The sequence below is a fragment of the Pteropus medius genome, unplaced genomic scaffold (assembly GCF_902729225.1).
Source record: "Pteropus medius unplaced genomic scaffold, Ma_sr-lr_union100, whole genome shotgun sequence".
Classification (NCBI taxonomy): Eukaryota; Metazoa; Chordata; class Mammalia; order Chiroptera; family Pteropodidae; genus Pteropus; species Pteropus medius.
The window spans coordinates 2,913,964-2,935,239 of record NW_024349799.1 but is presented as its reverse complement, the minus strand read 5'-3'; the positions used below and the strand labels follow the sequence as shown (position 1 = coordinate 2,935,239).

Here is a 21,276-nt window from a genome sequence, read left to right as displayed (position 1 = left end):
AGGACCTCATATGATGGGTTTTGATTCTCCTCCTGCCTCTCTGCTCCTCAGCTCCTCTGGAAGGATGATAGAGCTGATGCCTTGACAGACCATTTTTGTCTTCAGCAGACTTGGTCTTCCTCTCTCAAAAGATAGTGGGGAAAAGACAGAGGAGCATGGGACTCAGCCATTGATGTAGACAATCTGAGGTGGTCAGATTCTCTATACTTCTCTGGTTAGCTGTGATCATGTACCATAACTTCAGATTTTAGTGGGATGAGGAAAGCATCCTGATTCAGACTAGTGTAGTACTGTTTTTTCCTGGTCGTCATTGAATTTGGAAGTTTACTCTCTAGGAACCTCACTCTGTGTACCTCTGACCTGTACCAGTGCATTCCATGCTTTGGAAATAGGGCTGTAATAACTCAGCAAATATGTGGAAACATTTTTATTCTGGCTCTATGGTGAGGAAGTCTAGGAAGAATAAATAATTACTGCCCTTAGGCCTCTTTGCTATTGATTCCTGAGACCTAGACCTGGCCATTTAGGGGAGCTCAAACCACACTTCCTTAAAATGGGGCATCTGGTCATCTCTACACCGCAATGAGGAAGTCCTGCTTCTCGGCATATTGAGAGATTTCTGTGACCCTACAGTTCCCATCTTAGCACTGTCTGCTTCCTTGCTTGAGTTCCTCTCAGGATGAAGCTCAGGTGTGTATAAGAGTGACCTGCTCTGTTTATATTTCCTCATATGGAAAGATTTGAATATATCTTCAGTTGTATCTTCCATCATGCAACCACCTTCCATTCTCCACCTCTGCCTGCTTTGAGCCTAAGCTTTGGTCAGGCTGAACTTATTACAAGTTCTTTTGTACTTACATGCTTTTAAACATGCTTTTTCCTTGTCCTCAAATACCCTTGTCTACCTTTAGGTCAGCTTCTTCTAATACTTATTAATGTCTTCTCAGTGCAATCTTCACTGACATCTCTTCCCTTCTAGGCAGAATTAGTTTCTCCTTTGTGCTCCTAGGGCACTAGTTTCTAAATGTATCAGGACACTTATCCTGCTTTACTGTAATTGTGTCTACTTGACTGCCTTGATATTAGACTGTGATTTCTTTGAGGACAAGAACCATGGCTCCAATTAATTTTACTTTTTCAAAACCTGGAACATTATGGCTTTCTTAATTCATGTTTATTGACTGAACAACAACAAAATGCACCCCCCGATATGAAGAAGGCAGACCCTTCCTCCAAAGTTTCCTCTCTCCCTCGTTACCTCTCTTCTCACCGTGCTCTTGAAAGGTGTAGTTCAGGTCTGTGATATTTACTGGCAGTCTACAGGAAAGAGTCACCGTTACCTTGTAGCTTACTCTTGACCCTTGTAGCTCCTTGAATGTGTCTTTATGCCTTTCAAGGAGGGATTATATCCTGTTAGCACTTGACAGATGTCCTCTCTTGGCTGGAGAGTGAAGAGAGTGAAGTGTCTCACAGCCTGCCTTTCCAAACCAAGTTGTTAAAAAAAAAAAAAATCAGCTTTTTTCCTTTTTTCTAAAATATGACTTGGAAGATAGGGAGTGGGACTGAAGAATTTCTTTCAAAGAAGCACTATCAGTCTCATCTAAATTATAAAACACCAGGGTGTCCACAACTTTCTTTTGTTGTGTCTCTTTGCAGTAGGAGTCTTGGATCAGTGGGTGGTCTCCGCCCATGCCGCTCAGCACAGTGAACTATGGGGACTTTTCAACTACAAACTTCACTTTCCAGCTCTAGTGGTTTTTATCCAGAGCCATTAATGTTGCTTTAACAAATGTTACTTTAACATAGACTTTTGTGGTTTAGCAATGATACATTTGGTAGCCATCACTGAGGAGGGGAAGATGGACTGGAAGCTTCTAATTATTTTCTAATGTGAATCACATGCATTTCACAGACAAAATAGTATAAAGGTACATAATGCATTATCTGAACACATGAATTGTTAGTAATTTACAAACAAAGATTAATTTTCTGTGGTGTTTTCTCTTTTTTCTATATAAGATAGTGGCAGACTAAAATGCAGTTGACACCAACACTAGAAGTCAGATTAGGAGTACAGTACAGTGGAATGTATTCAGGCTTAGGTATCAGACAGAACTGGGTTAGAATCATAGTTCTGCCTCTTACTACTTGCATGGTAGTGGGTGTGTGACCTCTGGGAGCCTCGGTTTTCTCATATCCGAGACAGGGATAATAATGCCTACCTAGGATTAAATAATATGTATAAAGTGCCAAAACAGCATGTGGCCCATATCAGATGCAAAATAAATGTTCACACCCCTACCTCTATACCCTAGGAAGAATGAGGCATTTACTAGTTAGAATATTAGAATAGGATTGAGATTAGAATATTCTTCCTAAAGATCTCTATTCAATAAAGTCCTAAGCAGTCTGGGTCATATAGCCTAGTTTGGAAGCTAAGGAATCAACAACATTACATCCTAGGGTCAGTTTTAGTTCCATGATTCTTTGCCAAAGTGTCAGAAAAAACCTGGGCACAAGATGCCCTTCTAATGATTCTTGGTAGTAAATGAGTTGACAGTTGGAATTCAGGAATGGTATCCTAAATTGTGAAAAATGGGCATTAGGAATGAGGGTTGAGAGGATGCCATTTTTTGTAAGCCTGTGGCCTGGATTCCATTAGGCTCAATGCCTGGATATCCCACAGGCACCTCAAAACTCATCATTTGTCAGATTGAACTCATCATCTCTCCCCTCCCCCAAACCTGTTCCTCCTCTAGTATTTCCTATTTTGGTAGATGGCAACATTATCCATCTCAGCACCCTATTCAGACTCTCTGGCTCCTCCATCTTGCTCTTCAGCCACATTAAATCAATCATAAAATTCTATTGATTTTAACTCCTAAATTTCTCTTGCCTGTGTTTTCTCTTCTAAAACCTTACTATGGCAGTCTTGGTTAGGGTTCTTATCATTGCCCACCGGGACTACTTTCTTAACTGTTTCATTGCCTCTAGTCTCACTTTTTTTTTTTTTTTTTTTTTTGTTCTCCTGCAATCCATTTTCCAAAGAACTGTTAAAAACCAATAAGACCATATTATTCCTTTTCTTAAAATTTTTTAATGACTACCCATTGCCTGTAGGACAAAGCCTAGCCTTCTTAGGATGGCATAAGTAGCTCTTTGTGATTTTTGACTTTTTTAATTTTTAGTTTCATCTCCTGTCACACTGTTCCTCAGATACTTTAAGCATCTGTCAAAATGAGCTATAAGAATGTACTTAATTGGGTTGCATTTTCCCAGGTCTCCAAGCCTTTGTGCATGCTGTTACTTCTGTTTAAAATGATTTTTTCTCTGCTCCGCCTTTTCTTTCCTTTTCTGAATATTTATTTATCCTTCAAGGCCTGCTCAAATATTATCTCTGTAAGAAAGAATTTGGTATCTTTCCTTTAAAATTCAACAGCCTATGTTTTACAGCAGTGCTTTCATTGTTTTGGGACTGTTGATATAGATACCTGTATCCTCTACTGAGTTCTAGGTTTCTGGTGGACAGATTGTGTCTTATTAATATCTGTATGTCCAGCCCTAGCACAGTACTTGGCATATAGTGGAAACTCAGTACATGTTTGCTGAACAAAGGATGTAGTCAAGCACTGAAATATGAAATATATGCCAGGATTCAAACTGTTTTTAAAAAATTTCCCAGTTTTTAAATCTTGCTAGTCCAATTAATATGAATCATAGAGCCAAGGAAATCAATAAAAATCAACTTTCCTTATCATAGGCCTGCTGTCAGTCGTGACTGCCCACAGAGTCAGGTCAGGGTGACCTCCTCAGTGGAAGCTAGGCAAATCCTCAAGAGGCGGCTTCCCAGGACAGTTCCTAAGGGCTCATGATACTTTTTCTTTTGTTTCTGGGAACATATAAATAGTGACCCTGGTCAGCCCCCAGGCACTTGCTTTATTACTGCAGAGGACTGCTATCCTTCTTTTATCCAAAGGATGGGGAGCGTCAGCCCTCAGGCTACGGATGGGGGGAGTAGATCTGAATTGTACCAGGTTGCCTTAGCTCAACTGTGCTCAGAGATCTCACAACACCCTCGTAGGTGACAGTTTCCCCCACAAGTAATCCTGAGAAGGAACACCTTATGGGTTTGCCCCAGCCTAGTCTTTACTCCAGGACACCGAGGGCTAAGCTACTTTATCATTTTGTCTTTGCTAGACCTAGTTAGTGCTGGAATATGCAGTTTTCCATAGCTGGTTAGCAAGTTATTTATTATTCACTCAGGCCATTGGCAGGAACATGGTCACTTTGCTAAATCTCAAGTACTTCCATTGGTACAGGGATGACTTCTACAAGTCAAACTGAAATGTAGCGTAATGCTTTATTCTATTATAATTTACATATTCTCATAATTTGGATTTTTTCTAGTCTTACTAGAATTTCCTATGTTGTTAACGTAATTTTCTGCGTTCTAACTGAATTTACAACAACCCTTTCTTAGAAATGCTTAATGTATGTGTTGATCTTTTACTCTGAACCTATCTATGGAAGAAAGAAGTCTCTACTTATCAGAAACAAGTAAAAATTACTTAGCATTTTTCTTAGAGAGGCTTAGGCCCGCTATAGCAAGCTCTTAGAAGTTCCTATAGAAGATGTTATTAAATCCTTAGTGGGCTGATGTCTAATAGAGGAAGTGATGATAATCTCTCTCTTGGAAAGCTCTGATTACTTGGGGATAAGGTAGTTTGTCATGATTCTCATTAATATTTTTAAAATTGTTGCTGGTGGTACTGAAGTAATAAACATTGTAGTAGAGTGTATTAATTTCTTGCTACTGGCAACATTTCCTCCAGATCCCTAGAAAAGACTAATAGAATTGTGTATGCCAGTGGAACCAAGCCCAACCAAGTGGTCTTTCTGGACACTTACATGGTCCGCATTAATCAGCTGGATCACCAATGATATGGTAACAAAGGCGAACCACAAGTGTAAGAAGGTATGTTTTACTCTAGAAAAAAAAGTCTTAAAATCAATAACTATTGAAACTCAGGCTTTGACCTATGGCCTGGTTTTCATAGATAAAGGATAGCATCTGATGGTCTTACATTGCTTTTAGTATTAAGAAGAGTAAGACAGGTCAAAGAGATAGGAACTGTTGGATTCTACTAATATGCTAACCATATTCCTAGTTCTGTAAGTTACTAATGTCTTGTCTTGCTCTCTGTATTCTAGGCAGTATTACTTTAAGTGTGGTCCTTGGATTGGCAGCATTAGTATCAGCTGAGAGCTTTTTAGAAATGCAAATTATCCAGTCCCTCTCTCAGATCTATTGACTCAGTATCTCTGAGATGGAGTTCCAGGGATCTATTTTATTAACAAGCTCTCCTAGTGATGATTCTTGTATATATTAAAGTTTGAGAAGCACTATTCTACAGTGTCATATCCTAAAGTATGTTTTCTGTGGGTTTTTAATAGGTGCCATGTCAAAAATGGTTCTAGTCATTGTCAAATGTATTTGGAAAATGCTGGGTGAAACAAAGTTAAGCTTTTTAATTTTCATTTTTTTTTTTTGGTGGGGGGACTACCAAATTTTGCAGAGCTTTTAATATGTTACTCTACTGCTCACAATTCTTCATTGGATTCCCAACACACTTAAAGTAAAATCCAAAGTCCTTATTGTGGCCTATGAAGCCCTGCATGATCTTCCCCCCATTTTCTCTCTGATCTCATTTCTTATCTCTCTTGCTCTTGTTCACTACACTCCAGCTATACTGATCTCTTAGCCAAGCACCCTTACTTTTTAAGGACTTTGTTTGCATTTGCTGTTCCCATTGCATGGAAATCTCAGATCTCTGCTCTGAGTGTATCTTTTGCAGAGAGGTGTTCCTAGGTCATCCTATACAAAATTGCAGCTCCTGTCACTTCACTCCAGTCCACTATGTGACATTTACAATATTGTTTGTTGACATTTACAATATTATTGTTTGTTGATTGGTTTACTATTTGTCTCCCCACTAGAATGTAAACTCCATGAAGAGTTTGTTCATTGTTGATTTTTCATTTCAGTACCTAGAATAGTGCCTGGCACATAGTAGGTTATTTAATAAATATTTATTGATGAATTAATGAGCAAATGAGTGGAGAGAGAAAATTGCAGAACAGAGAGTAACATCTCAGTGGGATAAAGTGTGGCTGTCCAGGAATAGTGCATGAGCCTCCCAGAAATCAGACTAGAGAAGAAACTTGCAGGGGTTAGTCATTCAGGGTCTTGGGAGTCATATATTATTATGATTGATACCAAATCATTGATCGTTCCCACCAAGGCCATTGAGGCATAGGGAAACAAATTTTATGTATTTTTGCTGGTAATAGTGGAACAGTAATGACTGTTTCACACAGAATAGACTCCCAGTTGGCTCTCCAAAGAAGTATTTTCTTAGTTCTTTTCCCTGTAAATTATCAGTTATTTACCTCTGGGAAATCATTCACTTTCCTGGCTTCAGGTGTTATCAATAAACATTGGTTAAATTTCTCTGTTTAGCACCAAACTTTCTCTCCTGCATTTCTATTGCCAATTAAACATGTTCACTCAGATGTTAAATTAGCACCTTCAGATTCAAGCTGTTTAGAGCTAAAAGCATCACTTCTCCAAACCATTTCCTCTCTGACTTCCTTACTTCTTATAATGGCAGCAATAGTCTTATAGTATTTGAGGCTGAAAACCATGAGCATACTCTAGAAGTCTCTATACTTCACCTTTTCTCAAACAGTTGCCCAATCTTGATTACTCCCAGTGCTTCTTACATCTGTATTTGTTTCCTTTTTTGTTTGTTTGTTTCTACCCTGACACTGGGCTATTATAATGACCTCTGAACTATTCCCCCACTACCCTGCTTTAAATCCATCTTAAACAGATTCTTTTGTCTGACTCTTAAGATACTGCCCAGTATGGCCACAAATTGTTCGTATAGCGTTATGTCCATTATTTCCTCATATTGTTTCTCTGATCTAGCTAAACTGAACCACTTGTTCTTTTCCTAACTCTGAGTTCTTCTATTCTCATGTCTTTGCTCATTCTGCTCCCCACAAGAAAGTTCTTCTTATTCTCCATGTTTATTAACATCCTGTCCATTCATTCTTTAACACCCACATCAAATATCCTCTTTTCCAAGGCAGCTTTCTGATATCTTTGTTGAGAAAATGTGCTTGCTTTTCTTATTTTAATATCACTTAATTCTAATGATTTTGGCACATTATACCTCATTCAGTAATAATTTATATTCTTTTACTCCTACTACTGTACTGAAAGCCCTTTGAGGGCAGAGCTTTTGTCTTAATCATCTGAATTTTCACATCAGGCACCTTATATATGTACTTATTAACTTGAAATACCTTAATTCAAACTATATTTAATAACAGAAGTATAGTCTTTGGGTGGGGAACTCTTTAAATGGTCATATTTACATCCAGGCCTCTTAGTAGTGGTATGGCCAATCATTTGACACAGAGAAGGTACATATAGGTTAAGCAATTGCCAGTGCCATACAGTGGGGTACCTAGGACTCTCAAATCCTAGTCTACAAGTCTGATTTAGGCTTCTCTAAGTTACTCTCTCTCCTCTGGAAAATAATAATTGCTGTTCATCAGCTTTAGAGCATCTGAACTACTCAGAGCAAAGAAAACTGAGAAGCTAATTCATTTATCCTCAAGGAATAAATTCAGATTCAGATGCCCAAGTCTCAAAATGAGAGATCAGGCGGTTGCCTTGTCTGCTTCTAAATCTGCTGTCAGGGGAGCAATCCAAAGAGAGTCTGCCTCCATTCCACCCACCCAGTCACTCACCCTCCCACAAGTCCTACAATCTATTTGAACTGATGGAACTCTTGCTAATTGCCTTTTATTGGCCTGTTACAAGAGGAAGCATGGAGAAGAGACAAAGCCTCCCTTTTCACATTCTCAGTGGGCAGCAGGGGTCTCTGCAAAAATAGGGAAACTGGGGCCCAGGCTATTCATTTCTGAAAGTCAGGACAAGATTTTCCACCATTCAGAATCTCACATTATAATCACAATGTTGCATCCTGGGAAACCCTGTCAGTGTCTCAAATGGTCTGCTAGAATTTTAGTCTATTTAATATTAGACTCTATTTAATAAATAAGTGCTATTTAAAGTTAGACATTTTTTTCCTCCAAAGTGATAGACACTCTACATTTTAACTTCAGTTTTTTTTTGTTTTTTTTTTAACCAGTTGGTGGGGGGCAGGGGAGAAAAGTGCTTTTCATGAAAACATCAGTTCTTGTATTTATGTTTTAAGAAAGCAAAGGGGAGGCAAGAACTGCAGCCTGATAACTGAACTTTCTGTTTAGAATTCCCTCCTCTCCATTGGGCCTTAGCTAGGTTTCAATAATTATTGCTCAGGCACATAGTCTTGGAGCTTTGCTTTCTCTCAGATTTGTACACAGTTCTAGGAAAGGTTGTTGCCAAAGCCATCATGTGATTTATTGACCCTCCACTGGGACAAGGGGGAACAGATATAACTTTGTGATTTTATTATAAGGAGGCTGGGTTAATATTTCTAGGTGAAACAAGCTACTATACCAAGTTCAAACATCTGAAGAGGGAGGTTAAGAAACCCTGAGTGTGGGGTGTAAGGATTATTCTGTCCTGGGGCTGTACAGACGTCGTCTGAGGCAGGGAGCAGGAGAAGAAAGGACACATTGTGACCCATTTCCAACACCTCCTGTGTGTAGAGGCGGAAGTTCCTTGCCTGCAGAGGGACACGCGCGGAGGAAAAATAGGAGAGTTACAACATGGCACTTACATAAACAACACCAAACTGGCATAAAACATCTAACAAAATTACACGACTTCAAGCTTGGAATTTTTATACAACATAAATATTAGGGTTCAGCCCATTTAATAATGCTATATAAAATCAAGATTTAAGGCAGTAATGTTCCACATAAACTCTGAAAACAACATTTATGCTTCTTATAAAAGCAGAAAATGATTACATTCTGTGGGCTTTTCAAAATGATGAATATAATTACATGAAGCAACAAAAATGGATTGAATTAAAAATCCACTAGTTTCAATTTAAGTTGGTTAAGGGGGAAAAATGTAGTTTCTGGCCAAGGACTGAGAAAATTTTACAAGAATCCAAAAAAAAAAAAAAAAAAGTTGTATGCACTCTTAGGCAGTTAGGCAGCCTTCTCCCAACATGTATATGTAGCCCAAGAGTCACCAATGAAATATGAGCTGCTTCAAACCTGTTAAGCCCAAGAAACCCTTTAATAGTATCTACTGTCACAAGCAGACCTGTTTTTTTTTTTCCTCCTGAGTACATGGCCACCCCTGGAATAATCCAGTTGTTCCCCTAGTGTCTTTATGGCATCTTGTGCAATTTATTCTTTGTCAGTGTTGGCTGTTTTGGACTAGCTTTGCAGTGTTAACTTAGAATCAGAACAACACGCCAATGGAAGAACACTCTTGGAGTCTCTAATCTGTCCCTCTGCCTCCATGAGTCAGAGGCCAATACATGGTTGTCTCTGTTATTTAAAAAGAGATAGTTATTCGTGTAATGGTCTTCCAAGTTTACAGGCTAAACTTGGTTCATTTTGTGTGTGTACATAGAGACAGCGTGCACATGAGTATGTTTTGGGTGGGAGGGGAAGGTGAACAAAGGCAAAAAAAAAGAATAAAGAATTCAAGCTAATGCTACATCATGTTAACCTACTGGACGGAGCCTAATAAATGTTTACTGTTTTCTTCTATACTAACAGTTTTTCTTAAAATTTCTCGTTAGTGGATGTTAAAGTTTCACATTTCAATCTAGATAAGATAATAATTTTTCCATGCTGTGGAAACATAGCATGGCATAACCTTGGCCACTGCTGTAGATTATACTACCACTAGTCTTCTGCTCTTAGATATATCATTTGTATATCTAATTATACACTTATTTGTTTATTTTCCTTGCTTTGTGCTATCCTGAAGCTAAGACTTGGTGTCTTTCAAGGTGGGCTAGCCAGTGATTTTTTCTTGCTTGACCAGACCATAGTAAGTTGGGGTCTAGGAACCTTGGGCAAGGTCAACACAGAGGAGCTGGAGAAAAAGGGCAGAAATGCAGTCTGTGTCTACTTATAGGCATCAACTTCAAAATACTCTTATACATGCAAAGTGGCATTTAAATCAATGAAAATTAACATATATATTTACCTCTTGAATTTTATGCCACAATGCAGTTTTATGCCACAATGGAAGATAAATGAAGATAAATATGGTAGGGACTAGTACCTGTTGTAGAGGTATATTGATCTGCTTAAGGAGAGCTTTCACTGCCATCTGGAGCTCGTAGAAGAACAATTGCATGGGGCAGTCAGAAGTATGATCCACACTTTCCATAGATTCAGAGCCAGAAAGCTTTTGGATCCATTCCCACTCCTCTCTGTATGTTGAGTCAAGTTAAAATTAGAAATATAACAAAAGTTCAGAACACAGCTCAGAACATTTTTAGCGAATATGTCCAGAACCTGGATAACCAATTTTTGGTGGTTAAAACTTGATGCAACTCATGATATTTGGACTTTTAGCCACCCAAATGGAGTTTAAAATTAGCTTTTTCTAATTTAAGCTTAGTTCACCTATCAAACCACATATATATCAGAACAGCAGGTCTAATTCGTATCAGTCAGTTTTTGAGATTGGAGCTTTTACATATTTTGTAATAATTTCCTGATTGTTTTCATTTTTATTTCCCTGAAGATCCTCTGTAAGTTCTAAGACCCTACATTTTGCCACAGGGGCATCTGCTGGTTAATTCAGCAGTCGGGTAACCACAGCAGTCTGGTCCAACTCAGGCAACAAACCACATGGCACATTTCAACTCTGGCCTGTTGTAATCTTGGGGACTATTTTGGTTTCTTTCCTTTCCAAAAGCTTGAGGAGAATCATAAACAGGAACAACAGGCAATTTCAATAAAAGGAACCAGGGGACACACATCACTACTTCCATCCTTCCAAACCAGTCATATGTGTCTTTATTCTGCATGCTCTATAATCCTTCCTAATGAACTTCTCCAAATGTCATGCAGAAGGGAAAGGAAAGAATGGTGGTGGGAGGAAAGCACATCTGGTTTGTCCCCCAAAGGCTGCTCTTCAAAAGGTAAAATGCCTCTTGGGTAACATTGTTTCCACAGGTATTTTACTACAAGTCTCTAAACATGTTTAGTTGGCCTGGTTTCTCCTCTGAACTCTTTAGGGAACAGCAATATGCTCTCAGGAGCAGGCTAGAGAGAAAGGAAAGCCCTCCTCTCTGGGGATGGAAACGTATGTTCCCACTCTCGTGAAAACCCTCTGAGGGCTTTTCCCAATGGATTACACACCAGCCTGGGCTCCAATCTGTGGGTCAGAAAATGAAATTGATTGTGACACGAACTGTTCATCAGAAAACACTCTCTTTTAACTGACTACGCTCTTAGAAAAGTTTCTGTTTTCAAGATATCTGTTTCATTTCAGTTTCCACACTGGAAAAGACGATGGAAAATCTACCCTGTGTCCCAATAAGGGAGAAAAAAACCCCCAAATTAAATCGTACTTCAATCTGGGCATACTGTTGGCTTTGTAAATAACTGAAAACTTTTAGAACCTGCTTGGGAACTGTTCCTTTTCTCCCGTCACTGATATCGAACTAAATGCGGGAGTTTTGACTAGCACAACTATACACAAAACCTGAAGGAACACATTGCTAAGTTAACATCTGTAATCAAATTAGAAAATAAATTACTGATAGGAATATCATAAAATATATACCACTAACTAATGAGTTTGATCTCTAAAGATGAGGAAGATGGAACTGGAAGAGTGGAGGCTACTGGAATCTCTTTTAAAAATGAAACTTGGATCTTTGGCAAAGGGAAATTAGTTGGTATAATCACTAAAAGATAGAGTCTAAACCTTTAAGACACAAATCTAGAAAATGGATGAAAGTAACCATTGCTGAGTCAACCCACGAAAGAGCTGTTTAACCTCTTGGGAAGGACTGAGATAACTAATGTTGATTGTAGAAGTGACCACCAGATGGCAGACTTAAAGCCTAGGTGTAGTTGATAAGTGAAAGGAGAGAATATGGCAGCTAGTGAGTTCTTTGAATGGATCATTGTCATTATCATCTCCTTTATTGTCCTCAACTAAGTATTTAAAAAACATCGTGAGACATTATAGTTAATAAACTTGCCACTTTAGGGACAAAATTTTAAACGACCAAATTAGAGTCTCCCTTGGTTAAGCAAATACATAGGTATAAGTAAAATTGGGGGATCTCATTTGTACTCTGAAGCCTGACAAACTCTGGAGAGTTCTTTTTCTTATCTACTCTTTTCTTAAAAAAATTTTTTTTCATGTTGAGCACAATTCAGTCTATTATAGTAGACTTTCAGAGGCCTGCTAGAGGACTAGTTGTAAAGCTGAGCCAGATTAGCAAGAGTGGGCAACTTTCCCAAAGCTAACAGGGTAATTCACCATAATGCCAAACCATAGAGCAGTTTCCAGAAGCTCAGGCCTTGTTACTTCTTTTCTTCCCTAGAGAATCATAAAGAGTATAAAAGACATACAAAGTCCTCAGGCCAGAGAGTTAAGAGTGGGGAGAATGAGGGTAGGGAGGGCTCTTTAAGATTCAGAGGAAATCAATTGCTCTACAAGAATCTATTTCCACAGTGATATTAAAAAAAATAATAATAATGACTTATTAGGTTGCGAAGAAAAGATATTGGAAATAGCAGTGTTAAAAGAAAAGGGTATCTATTCATCAACCAGTTGGGCATCAGTGGTTGCACCATAAATAATACAGAGGGGAAAATGAGAGGATGGTGCCCCCTTAAATGGGCTCAGTCCTTTCACCAGCACCATAAGCCCTCCCTCTCCTAATGTTAAAATGCAGATCTGCCTCTGCCCCATTGTGCTGGCCCCTGAGGACATCTCAGCAGAGAAACACCAGAGAAGTAATACTTCATTTTCCTTCTAACACATCAAGCCCATCACTCGAGCCATTGTTTCATCACAAGAAAAGCCAAACTCCTCACAACTTACTTGGAAATGTTATTGTTTTCACGGATCTTCACATGGCAGAGAATGTTGGGCGACTTTTGGGTAACGAGAACTTTGATCTGATCCACAGAACTACACAGCTTTAGGTAGCCCAGATATAATCCAGGAGATAGCCGCTGATGGCTCCTTTTGTGATATGAGAGAATATCCTGTAGGGTGAAAAAAACAAAAACCAAAACAAAACAACTCTTTAAAAAGCAATATCAAACTTTTTTTGTTTCTTAGGTGATAATTAAAGGAGCTATAGCTAAGTAACTAGGTGAGGATCCTCGGGTACCACCGGGAGGTTCAGGACAGTCAGCCTTCCCTTTAGGAGAAATAATCCTCCAAGTCAGGTGATCAGTCACTAATATATTCTGCATGCTGATTTCCTTCAGATTTCTGAACTGTGGTAGATGTGTGGGGTGTAATTGGGAATGGGCTGCTGCTGGTTGAGGCAGGTACTAAAGAAAAATAGAATTTATAATTTCTGTCCTTTTAGAGCTTATTGTATAGCTGGGGGAAAACAGAAATTTGCAAGTGTAAAAGCTGACAAAGTTCAGGAAGCCTCATTATTTCAGGATAATTGTTATCAGGAAAAGTCTATTTTAAATGACACCATTTAAAATAGGATCAACATTTTATAGTAAGTAGAAAAAGAGATTTAATTGATTCTTTGTCTTGAATGAAACAATGTAACAGCAATAGATTTATTTATCTTATTAACATTTAAGTTATAGTTATTCTCTAATTTTGAGAATGAAGAGAGAGAGTCAAGTATTGATTTTTTTTTTTGGCTTAAGTTTTTAGACTACATTATATCAAACTGGAAATGCTATTCCTAATGCTGTTTGACTTTCACAATGTGATCATGAAGAGGATAATTTTTGCAAGAGTATTTAAAAGTTTCATATTTTTTTTCCTAGTATTTAAAAATTTTGATATTTGAGTCATTCTCTAATAACATCCTGGCTCATTTTATGTTCTTTGATTGTTAACTGATCTACCACTGCTAGCTTCTCAGATGTGACTAGCCTTGCATGTAACTTGATTAGGTCTCCACGTCATCTTTTTCAGCTTTGCAAAATTCTGCGTCTTTTACAAGATTTTAAAATTTACCTAGTAATAGATTTGCATTTATTTTGCATTGTATTGTCACATCACAATATTCCACAGGCAGCAGAGACTGAATAAAGTTGTATAACAGGAAGTGCCAACCTAGTTAAACACAGAGGGGTATTTGAATGGAGTCTTGTTTTATATGTGGTCAGTTCTCTAGTGAACTATTTAAGTTGTGACTTTGCTTCTCTATATGCAAGATATTCAGATAATGAATAATTGGAAATAAAGACCACTCCCCTTCCCTGCCCCCATATCAGTAGATAAGACTTCTTAAACATTTGAGCAGTGCGGGGTAAAACAGAGTTAGGAGTTATGAGTCAGGTAACTGATCATAAGGGAAGGATTTTTATAGGCCAGATTTGGACTAGTTTTCAGAGGGGGTAAAAAAGAAGGAATCAACTCTACTACTAAATGTAAGGAAGGCAAAAAGGAAGAGAAAAACAAACATTATAGTTGTACAGAATTCTATATGGAACAGAGAGGTATGGTGGTCAAGGCTTCCCTGACCACTATACTCTGAAGGAGTCATCTCCTCTAGAATTAATGATTTACAACATCTAGTATATGCTTTTGTGTGCTGTCTCCTTTGTTCCATCATTCATCAAACATACTGAATAACAGGCTCTATCGGGGACTAGGGTTTCAGGTAACCTGATATGATCACTACTTTTGAACAGGTCAAGCAGATGAGTAAACAAATGATCACAATATACTGAAATCAGTTTTATAATAGAGACAGTGTAGGCACACAGAGGTGTAGTACTTATCTTTTTCATTTTTTATGCTCTTTTCTTGAGCTAGTCTATGTTGTTAATGGTGTTGCTGTGTTTTTTTTTTATTGCTTTTTGTCTTAGTACTTAGTACTACTGTGTATAATAGGTATACAATCTGAAGAAAAGCAAAGGCTAAATAACTTTAATATATTTGGCAAAAGAAAAAAAACTAGAAAAAAATTGATTTCATGATCAAGAAGGAAGAAATTCTTATTAATATCAGAAGATTGATAAGACTTAACTTTTTAATGTCTTCTATCCCGTCTCTTCAGAACAGATCATAGGTAAGTAGTGACTAGAGGAAATTCAGTCAAGGTGAAATTTTGAGAAATGAATGAGTAATCAAAGAGAAACAGTTAATGAAAGGAGGAAAACTACTTGGCTCATTTCCATTAGTCTTCCTGATCCAGTAGTTTTTGAAGTATTCAGATCAGCAGAATTTGATGATATGCACCCTAGGGGTACTTTCTGTATAAGCAGATGTGGCCACAAACCCACAGGTCATTATTTTTGAGTAGTGATGGAGAACTAGAAAGTCCCTAAAGACTAGAAAAGGGCAAATATGCCTATCTTTGAAACAGGAAGGGGAGAAACACAAGATGACTCTAGTAATTAAAGACCGCCAACTTATTGATCTTTGGGAAAAATGAGAAAGAACCATCAAACAATCAATTTGCAGTCACTCAGGAAATCCTGAGACATTAAATAGGAGTCAACATCATTTTGTGAAGGGCAAATTGTACAATTTTAATTTCTAACAGCAAAAGAACAGGATCCACAGACCAGGGAGAAGTCTCTAATGTAAGCTATTTCACTAGATAATCTGGGACAAAGTAGAATCTTTACCATATTACTTTAATAAGATGTATATCTAGGTTGAAGATTTGTGAATGATGGAAATGTGTTGGAATAGTAGACATATTGAGTGATGGCCCAGGAGGGACTGGTCCTGAGGGCCAGTCTTTTCAGCTCATTTATTGACATTCCAGACAAAGAAATGAAGAATGTGTGTATCAAATTTGTGGGACCCAAATTTGACGTGGTTTTGATTTTCTGGAAAATAGTAACGAAGCTCTGCATGACCCTATGCATTGGAAAAATAAGCCTATCATAATTAGGGTTGAAATTTAATAAGAAAATGTGCTTGTAAAGACCCAAACCCAAGTACAAGTACAGGATGGGTTTGAGCATAAGAGAAAAAACATGTGGGGGTCAGGACTGACCACAAATAGAATGTGAGTTGGGAACATACTGTGGTTATGTAAAAACCAGCACCATTCTGAGATGGAGTAATTTACTCTTTCATTCAATTTTTTAAAAAGACTATTACTGAGCATCTACTATGTGATTTTCTGTCTTTACATAGTCATTTTATCCTTCATTAGTAAGAATGTTTTGGAGCCTGAGAAATGCATGAGAAGAGAAAGAAGCTGTCCCCTTCACATAATCTGAGGTACACTGGAGAGGCCTCCTAAACCAAATCAAATGCTTGTGGGTTTATATATTGCCTGATTTGATTTCTAACCCACATTTCTAGCATCTACTTCCACTATAGCCCTTTTGCATCTCTTATTTCCAGTCAAAATGGATCCCTTTTTCATTCCGCAATACATGTCCTAATCTTTTTGAGTTTTTTGTTGGTTCATGAATTCACTCATTCTGCCAACTTTTACTGAGCACTGGCTATATATGTCAAACATTGTGCTAGGATTTTAGTGACATCAAGATGAGTAAGACATTATCCTTCCCTTAATGGAACTCACATTTCAGTATGTGAGAGAGACATGTAAGCAAGTTTTTCTAACCTATAACCCAGTGTGATAAAGGCCATAAAAAAAATATGTAAGGTCTGTTGTGGACCCAAGGGAGGGTGAGATTTACTTTTCTAGCTTCTGCCTCATTTCTTTTACATGCCCTCTATTTAATTCTATTTGAGTCCTTCTCTTCCCTTCCCCTCCTTCCCTCCCTCCCTTCTTCCCTCTCTTCCTCTTTCCCTCTCTCCCCTTCTCCTTCTTGCCCTTCCTCCCTCTATCTTTCCCTCCTTCATCTCTTTCTCTTTTTAACTCCACCTGGTGAACTTAACTTATCCTTCATGGCTCAGCCAAATGTCACCTCTTCCACAATGCCTTCCCTGATATTTCCAGGTAGAATTAAAAGCTGCTTTGTCTGTTTCCATAGTACGCTGTTTGTACTGCTATCAGGCTCAGGTTTAATTCTGCCTTGTATTACCTTGATTTGTTTACAAGTCTGTCTCCCTCTCTTGACTGAACTCCTTGAGACCAGGGACCTTGACTTATTCATTTGTTTTTCCTATAGCACCTAGAAGAGTTCCTGGCACCTAGTTGGTGCCAAAATAATGTTTATTAAATATGAAGCGAAAAGCCCAAAGGTAGTGGGGTCTGGGGCTGGGCCCCTGGGAGAAAATATGCTGTGCTGGTGCAGTAATTAGGAAGGGTACGTCTAGCCGCTCTTCATTGATCAGATATCCTAAGAGCTTGTTAGAAGAATGATAAATAGTTGCTTTTCCAATAACTACAGGGCTTTTGTTTGGCAGATAGAGGATGCAAGCTGAATTGTCTAGGGATAGCAGAAGTCATAAAATGGTGGCTGGTGATCTTTGTGGGCCAGCCAAAGATCACATGGGCTACAAAGAATTTAAATTTTCTGAATTATTTTCTGACTTTAAAAGTAAAGAGATTTTATTCGAAACTCCGAACTTCCAACTTTTCTCTAACAATTGGAAAATATTTCAGCATTGAGACTACTTTCTTTCACTACTATTAGCTGAGGCTAAATAGGGTTGTTCTTTAGATGAGACAAGGGATCTCGATTACTGTAGTCTCTCTTACATCTCTTGTTTTTATTGAGATATAATTCACATACTATAAAATTCGCCCTTTTAATGTATGAAATTCTGTGTTTTTTTAAAAATTATAGTCACAAGCTTGTGCAACTATCACTACTATCTAATTTCAGACCATTTTTATCACTCTAAAAAGAAAACCTTGCATTCATTAGCTATCATTCTCAGTCCCTCTCCTGTCTGCCCCTGACGCCACTCATCTACTTTCTGTCTGTATGGATTTGCCTATTCTGGACATTTTATATAAATGGAGTCACACAGTATGTAGCATTTTGTGTTTGGCTTCTTCCACTTAACATAATGTTTTCAAGGTTCATTCCTGTGGTAGCATGGATCAGTACTTCATTTTTATGGCTGAGTAATATTCCATTATATGGATATACTACTTTTGTTTATCCATTTATCAGTTGTTGGACATTTGGGTATTTCTGCTTTTTGACCACTGTGAATAATTCTTCTGTGAACATCAGTGAACAAGTTTATGTATGAAATCAATTGTTTCTTATATCCAGCCCACTTGGCTCATTTCCATTAGTCTTCCTGGTTCTGGTAGTTTTTTATCCCCATGTTAGAGGCTGCTTGGAGGTAGAGGGAACCATAATGTGCTGAAAAAAAAAAAAAAAAAACCAGAAAAAGGCAGACAAGATCGTAGGTCCTGGAAACCTCAGGTGTAAGAAGAAGATACTGGGTCCCTGAAGGTGACGAGAAATGCCTGAGGAGAAGAGCAGGAAAGCAGAGATGGGAGGAGATAGAAGAAAAACTTCACTGCAGCATCTCCAGGGTCATATTTTAAAAAAAGATCCAGAGAAAAGGAGGCAGAGGGTGTGTAAAGCAGCATGGTAGAATGAGAAAAGTACCAGGCCTTGAACTTTGGTCCTTGAACTTTCTATGTTGCTTTTTGGCTGATGTGACCTTGGTGAGCTATTTTTCCTGAAATCCATAGCTTCATTTATGAATTGGACATGATAAAATTACCTGCTCAATCTCACGGTTTTTGTGTGTGTGTGTGTGTGAGGTTCAGATGATATCATTAATATGACAGTGTTATAAACTTGAAAGCATAGTACAAATGTGAGAGATTAATCTTCAGAGAAAACGACCTGTGAAGCTTTCAGTTATTGAAATGACCCCTGAAAATCATAGTCCGAGTAACTTAGCACCTGAGAGGTGCCTCCCTATTGGAAATACTCTCATTGCCAATTAGTTTGCTCAGAGACATGCTAACATAGTAACTCTATTTTCCTTTCCAGGCAAGTGTGGGAAGGATTTCTCTCTCTTTCGAATATATGAGAGGGGCCTGTTATGAAGGTCTAGGACTTGAGAGGGTCAGGAATTTGAGAGAGTTAGACCCTGAAGTTTCCTTGGGGACCCTAGGGATTAATAGATTAGTCATGGGCCCAGATTTTGTTAAAACTCATATCTGTTTTGAAAACTTCATTGTGGGTCATATAGTCTTTATAGAACTTTTCCTTGGTTCTTATGAAAAGGTAGAGGAAGAGACTACATACTCCAAGGGATGATTAAGCCAGTACCTGTGGTTCCCGGAGACACTAGGAATGAAGAGGAGATGGACTGTGTATGTTCTGAGGATTTTTGCTTGGATTTTTCTGAGTAGAAAAATAATAAGAATCACTAACATTTATTGAGCACTCACTTTGTGTTTCATATATTAACTCATTTAATCTTCATTAGAATCCTATGAAGTAGGATTTTTTGCAGAGAAATGAGAAATTAAGTAACTCGCCCTAGTCACGTAACTAGGAAGAGTAGTCAGGAATCATATCCAGTCTGCCTGACCTAAAGTGGTGCCTCCGAATGTGATGCGATATAGCAGAAAGAAGCCCAGGCTTCTAATCAGAGGGCTTGGTGGTCATCATTCTATTGACCCTGAGAAAAGAAAGTGGTTTGTGGCCTGGAATTGTGGGAATTACCCAGCTGGCTTTGGGCAACCACCAAGACCTATCTCTACTTTCATGTTGAGTTAGTAGGGCCAACTCCTGACATACTTAATTTTAAGTCTAGGAGTGATTGGATACCAGCCCTAGTAGTTTTATCCCCCACTTCCTCTCCAGTGTAAGACCTATATGGGAAGTGGAGGAGAGTGAAAAAGTAGGAGAGAAAAGAAAGGAGAGTGGGGGTGGGTAGGAATGACATCAAGCAGGAATGTGCCAGTCAGCAGGGGTAAATTTTCCACTTGGATCTGTGTGGAAACCTGATCTTGCCTCTATTTTTGGTCTCCTTTTCTAACAACCTTTCGCCAGATTGGAATTTTTCTGCACCTGTAACACATATTTAATGTAATAAGTCTAGGAGAAACCAGGTATTATATCATGCTGGGGCCTGTGCTGTGTTTCTAGGAGAGAAGGTAGCCCAGACCCCAGTTTATCCCTATAGGGGATTAGTGTATTAGTCACCCTGTAAAAGCTCAATTTATTATGATTTTTTAAATGTTTCTTTTAGCACTTGCTTATAAAAGGTGAAGAGGGGAGCCACGAATGTGTCTGTGCTCCCTGCCCCCACCTCCTTCACACACACACACACACACACACACACACTCTATTAATTGCATATGAACTTACATTCCATAAAATCAAATCCAGAGGCTTTGACCAATTAGTTTACCTTTGCTCCATTGGACTTGGTCTTGGTTTGGGCTGGTGCAACTAATGGAAAGGTAAGATTATTGTACTAGCGACCTCTCAGTGGAGAATGAAAATAAGTCAGTGGGCTAGTGGCATAGCTGTTTAGGGTGCTTATGGGGGGCTACTGCGCCAAGGCTTGGATTTGGCTTGTTTGTGTAGAGTTGAGCCCTTTCTTTCCCGTTACTCCTGATGGGCTCTCTTGTGGACATATGCCATTGGTTGCATAGGGCTCAAGACAGATGTTTCTGCCATCTTTGCCACCTAACTGGAGAGTTCTATAGAACTCGTTCTTATCACTGGATTTAAAAAAAGAAAGAAAAACAAGAAAAAGAGACAGCTTGAAGCCCATGTTCACATCAGAACATGTGAGGCAGTGTGGCGGCACAGAGAGAGCCCTGGACTCAGGAGCAGACATGGGATTGTATCCTGGTTCTGCCATCCAGGTTAAGAGTATGAATCTAAGATGCCTGAATTTTGAATGGTGGTGGCTGTTCAGTTCTCAGGTGAGTCTTACATCTTTCATTTTATCTCTCATCCCTCACTTGCTAAAATCCTAACTCCTGCCCTGGAATATAATATAATGTAGCAGAAAGAAGCCTTCTTCCAATCAGAAGATCTGAGTTCAAGTTTCAGCTCTGCCATTTCCTAGCTGTGTGATCAGTGGCAAATCCAAGTTTGGTAGGGCCTGAAACTAATACAATTTTGGGTTCTTTCCTTAAGGAAAAAAGAATACAAAATTATGAATGTGAAATTGTTAAGGCCCCTGCCAGGGCCTTGGAAAGGGCTTTGTAAGTGAAGAGCTGAACGATGCTGAAG

At 38.6% G+C, this 21,276-nt stretch overlaps 1 protein-coding gene across 1 annotated transcript in view; it reads right to left on the bottom strand.

Annotated features, from left to right (window-relative positions):
- ANKFN1 (ankyrin repeat and fibronectin type III domain containing 1) overlaps positions 1-21,276 on the bottom strand; it is a 318,100-nt gene that overhangs the window by 21,433 nt on the left and 275,391 nt on the right. The window contains exons 15-17 of the mRNA XM_039885708.1: positions 13,064-13,230; positions 10,274-10,424; positions 8,576-8,744 (exon numbers count right to left, since the gene is read on the bottom strand). Coding sequence (XP_039741642.1) covers positions 8,576-8,744; positions 10,274-10,424; positions 13,064-13,230 — 487 coding nt within the window. The remainder of the gene's footprint in view (positions 1-8,575; positions 8,745-10,273; positions 10,425-13,063; positions 13,231-21,276) is intronic.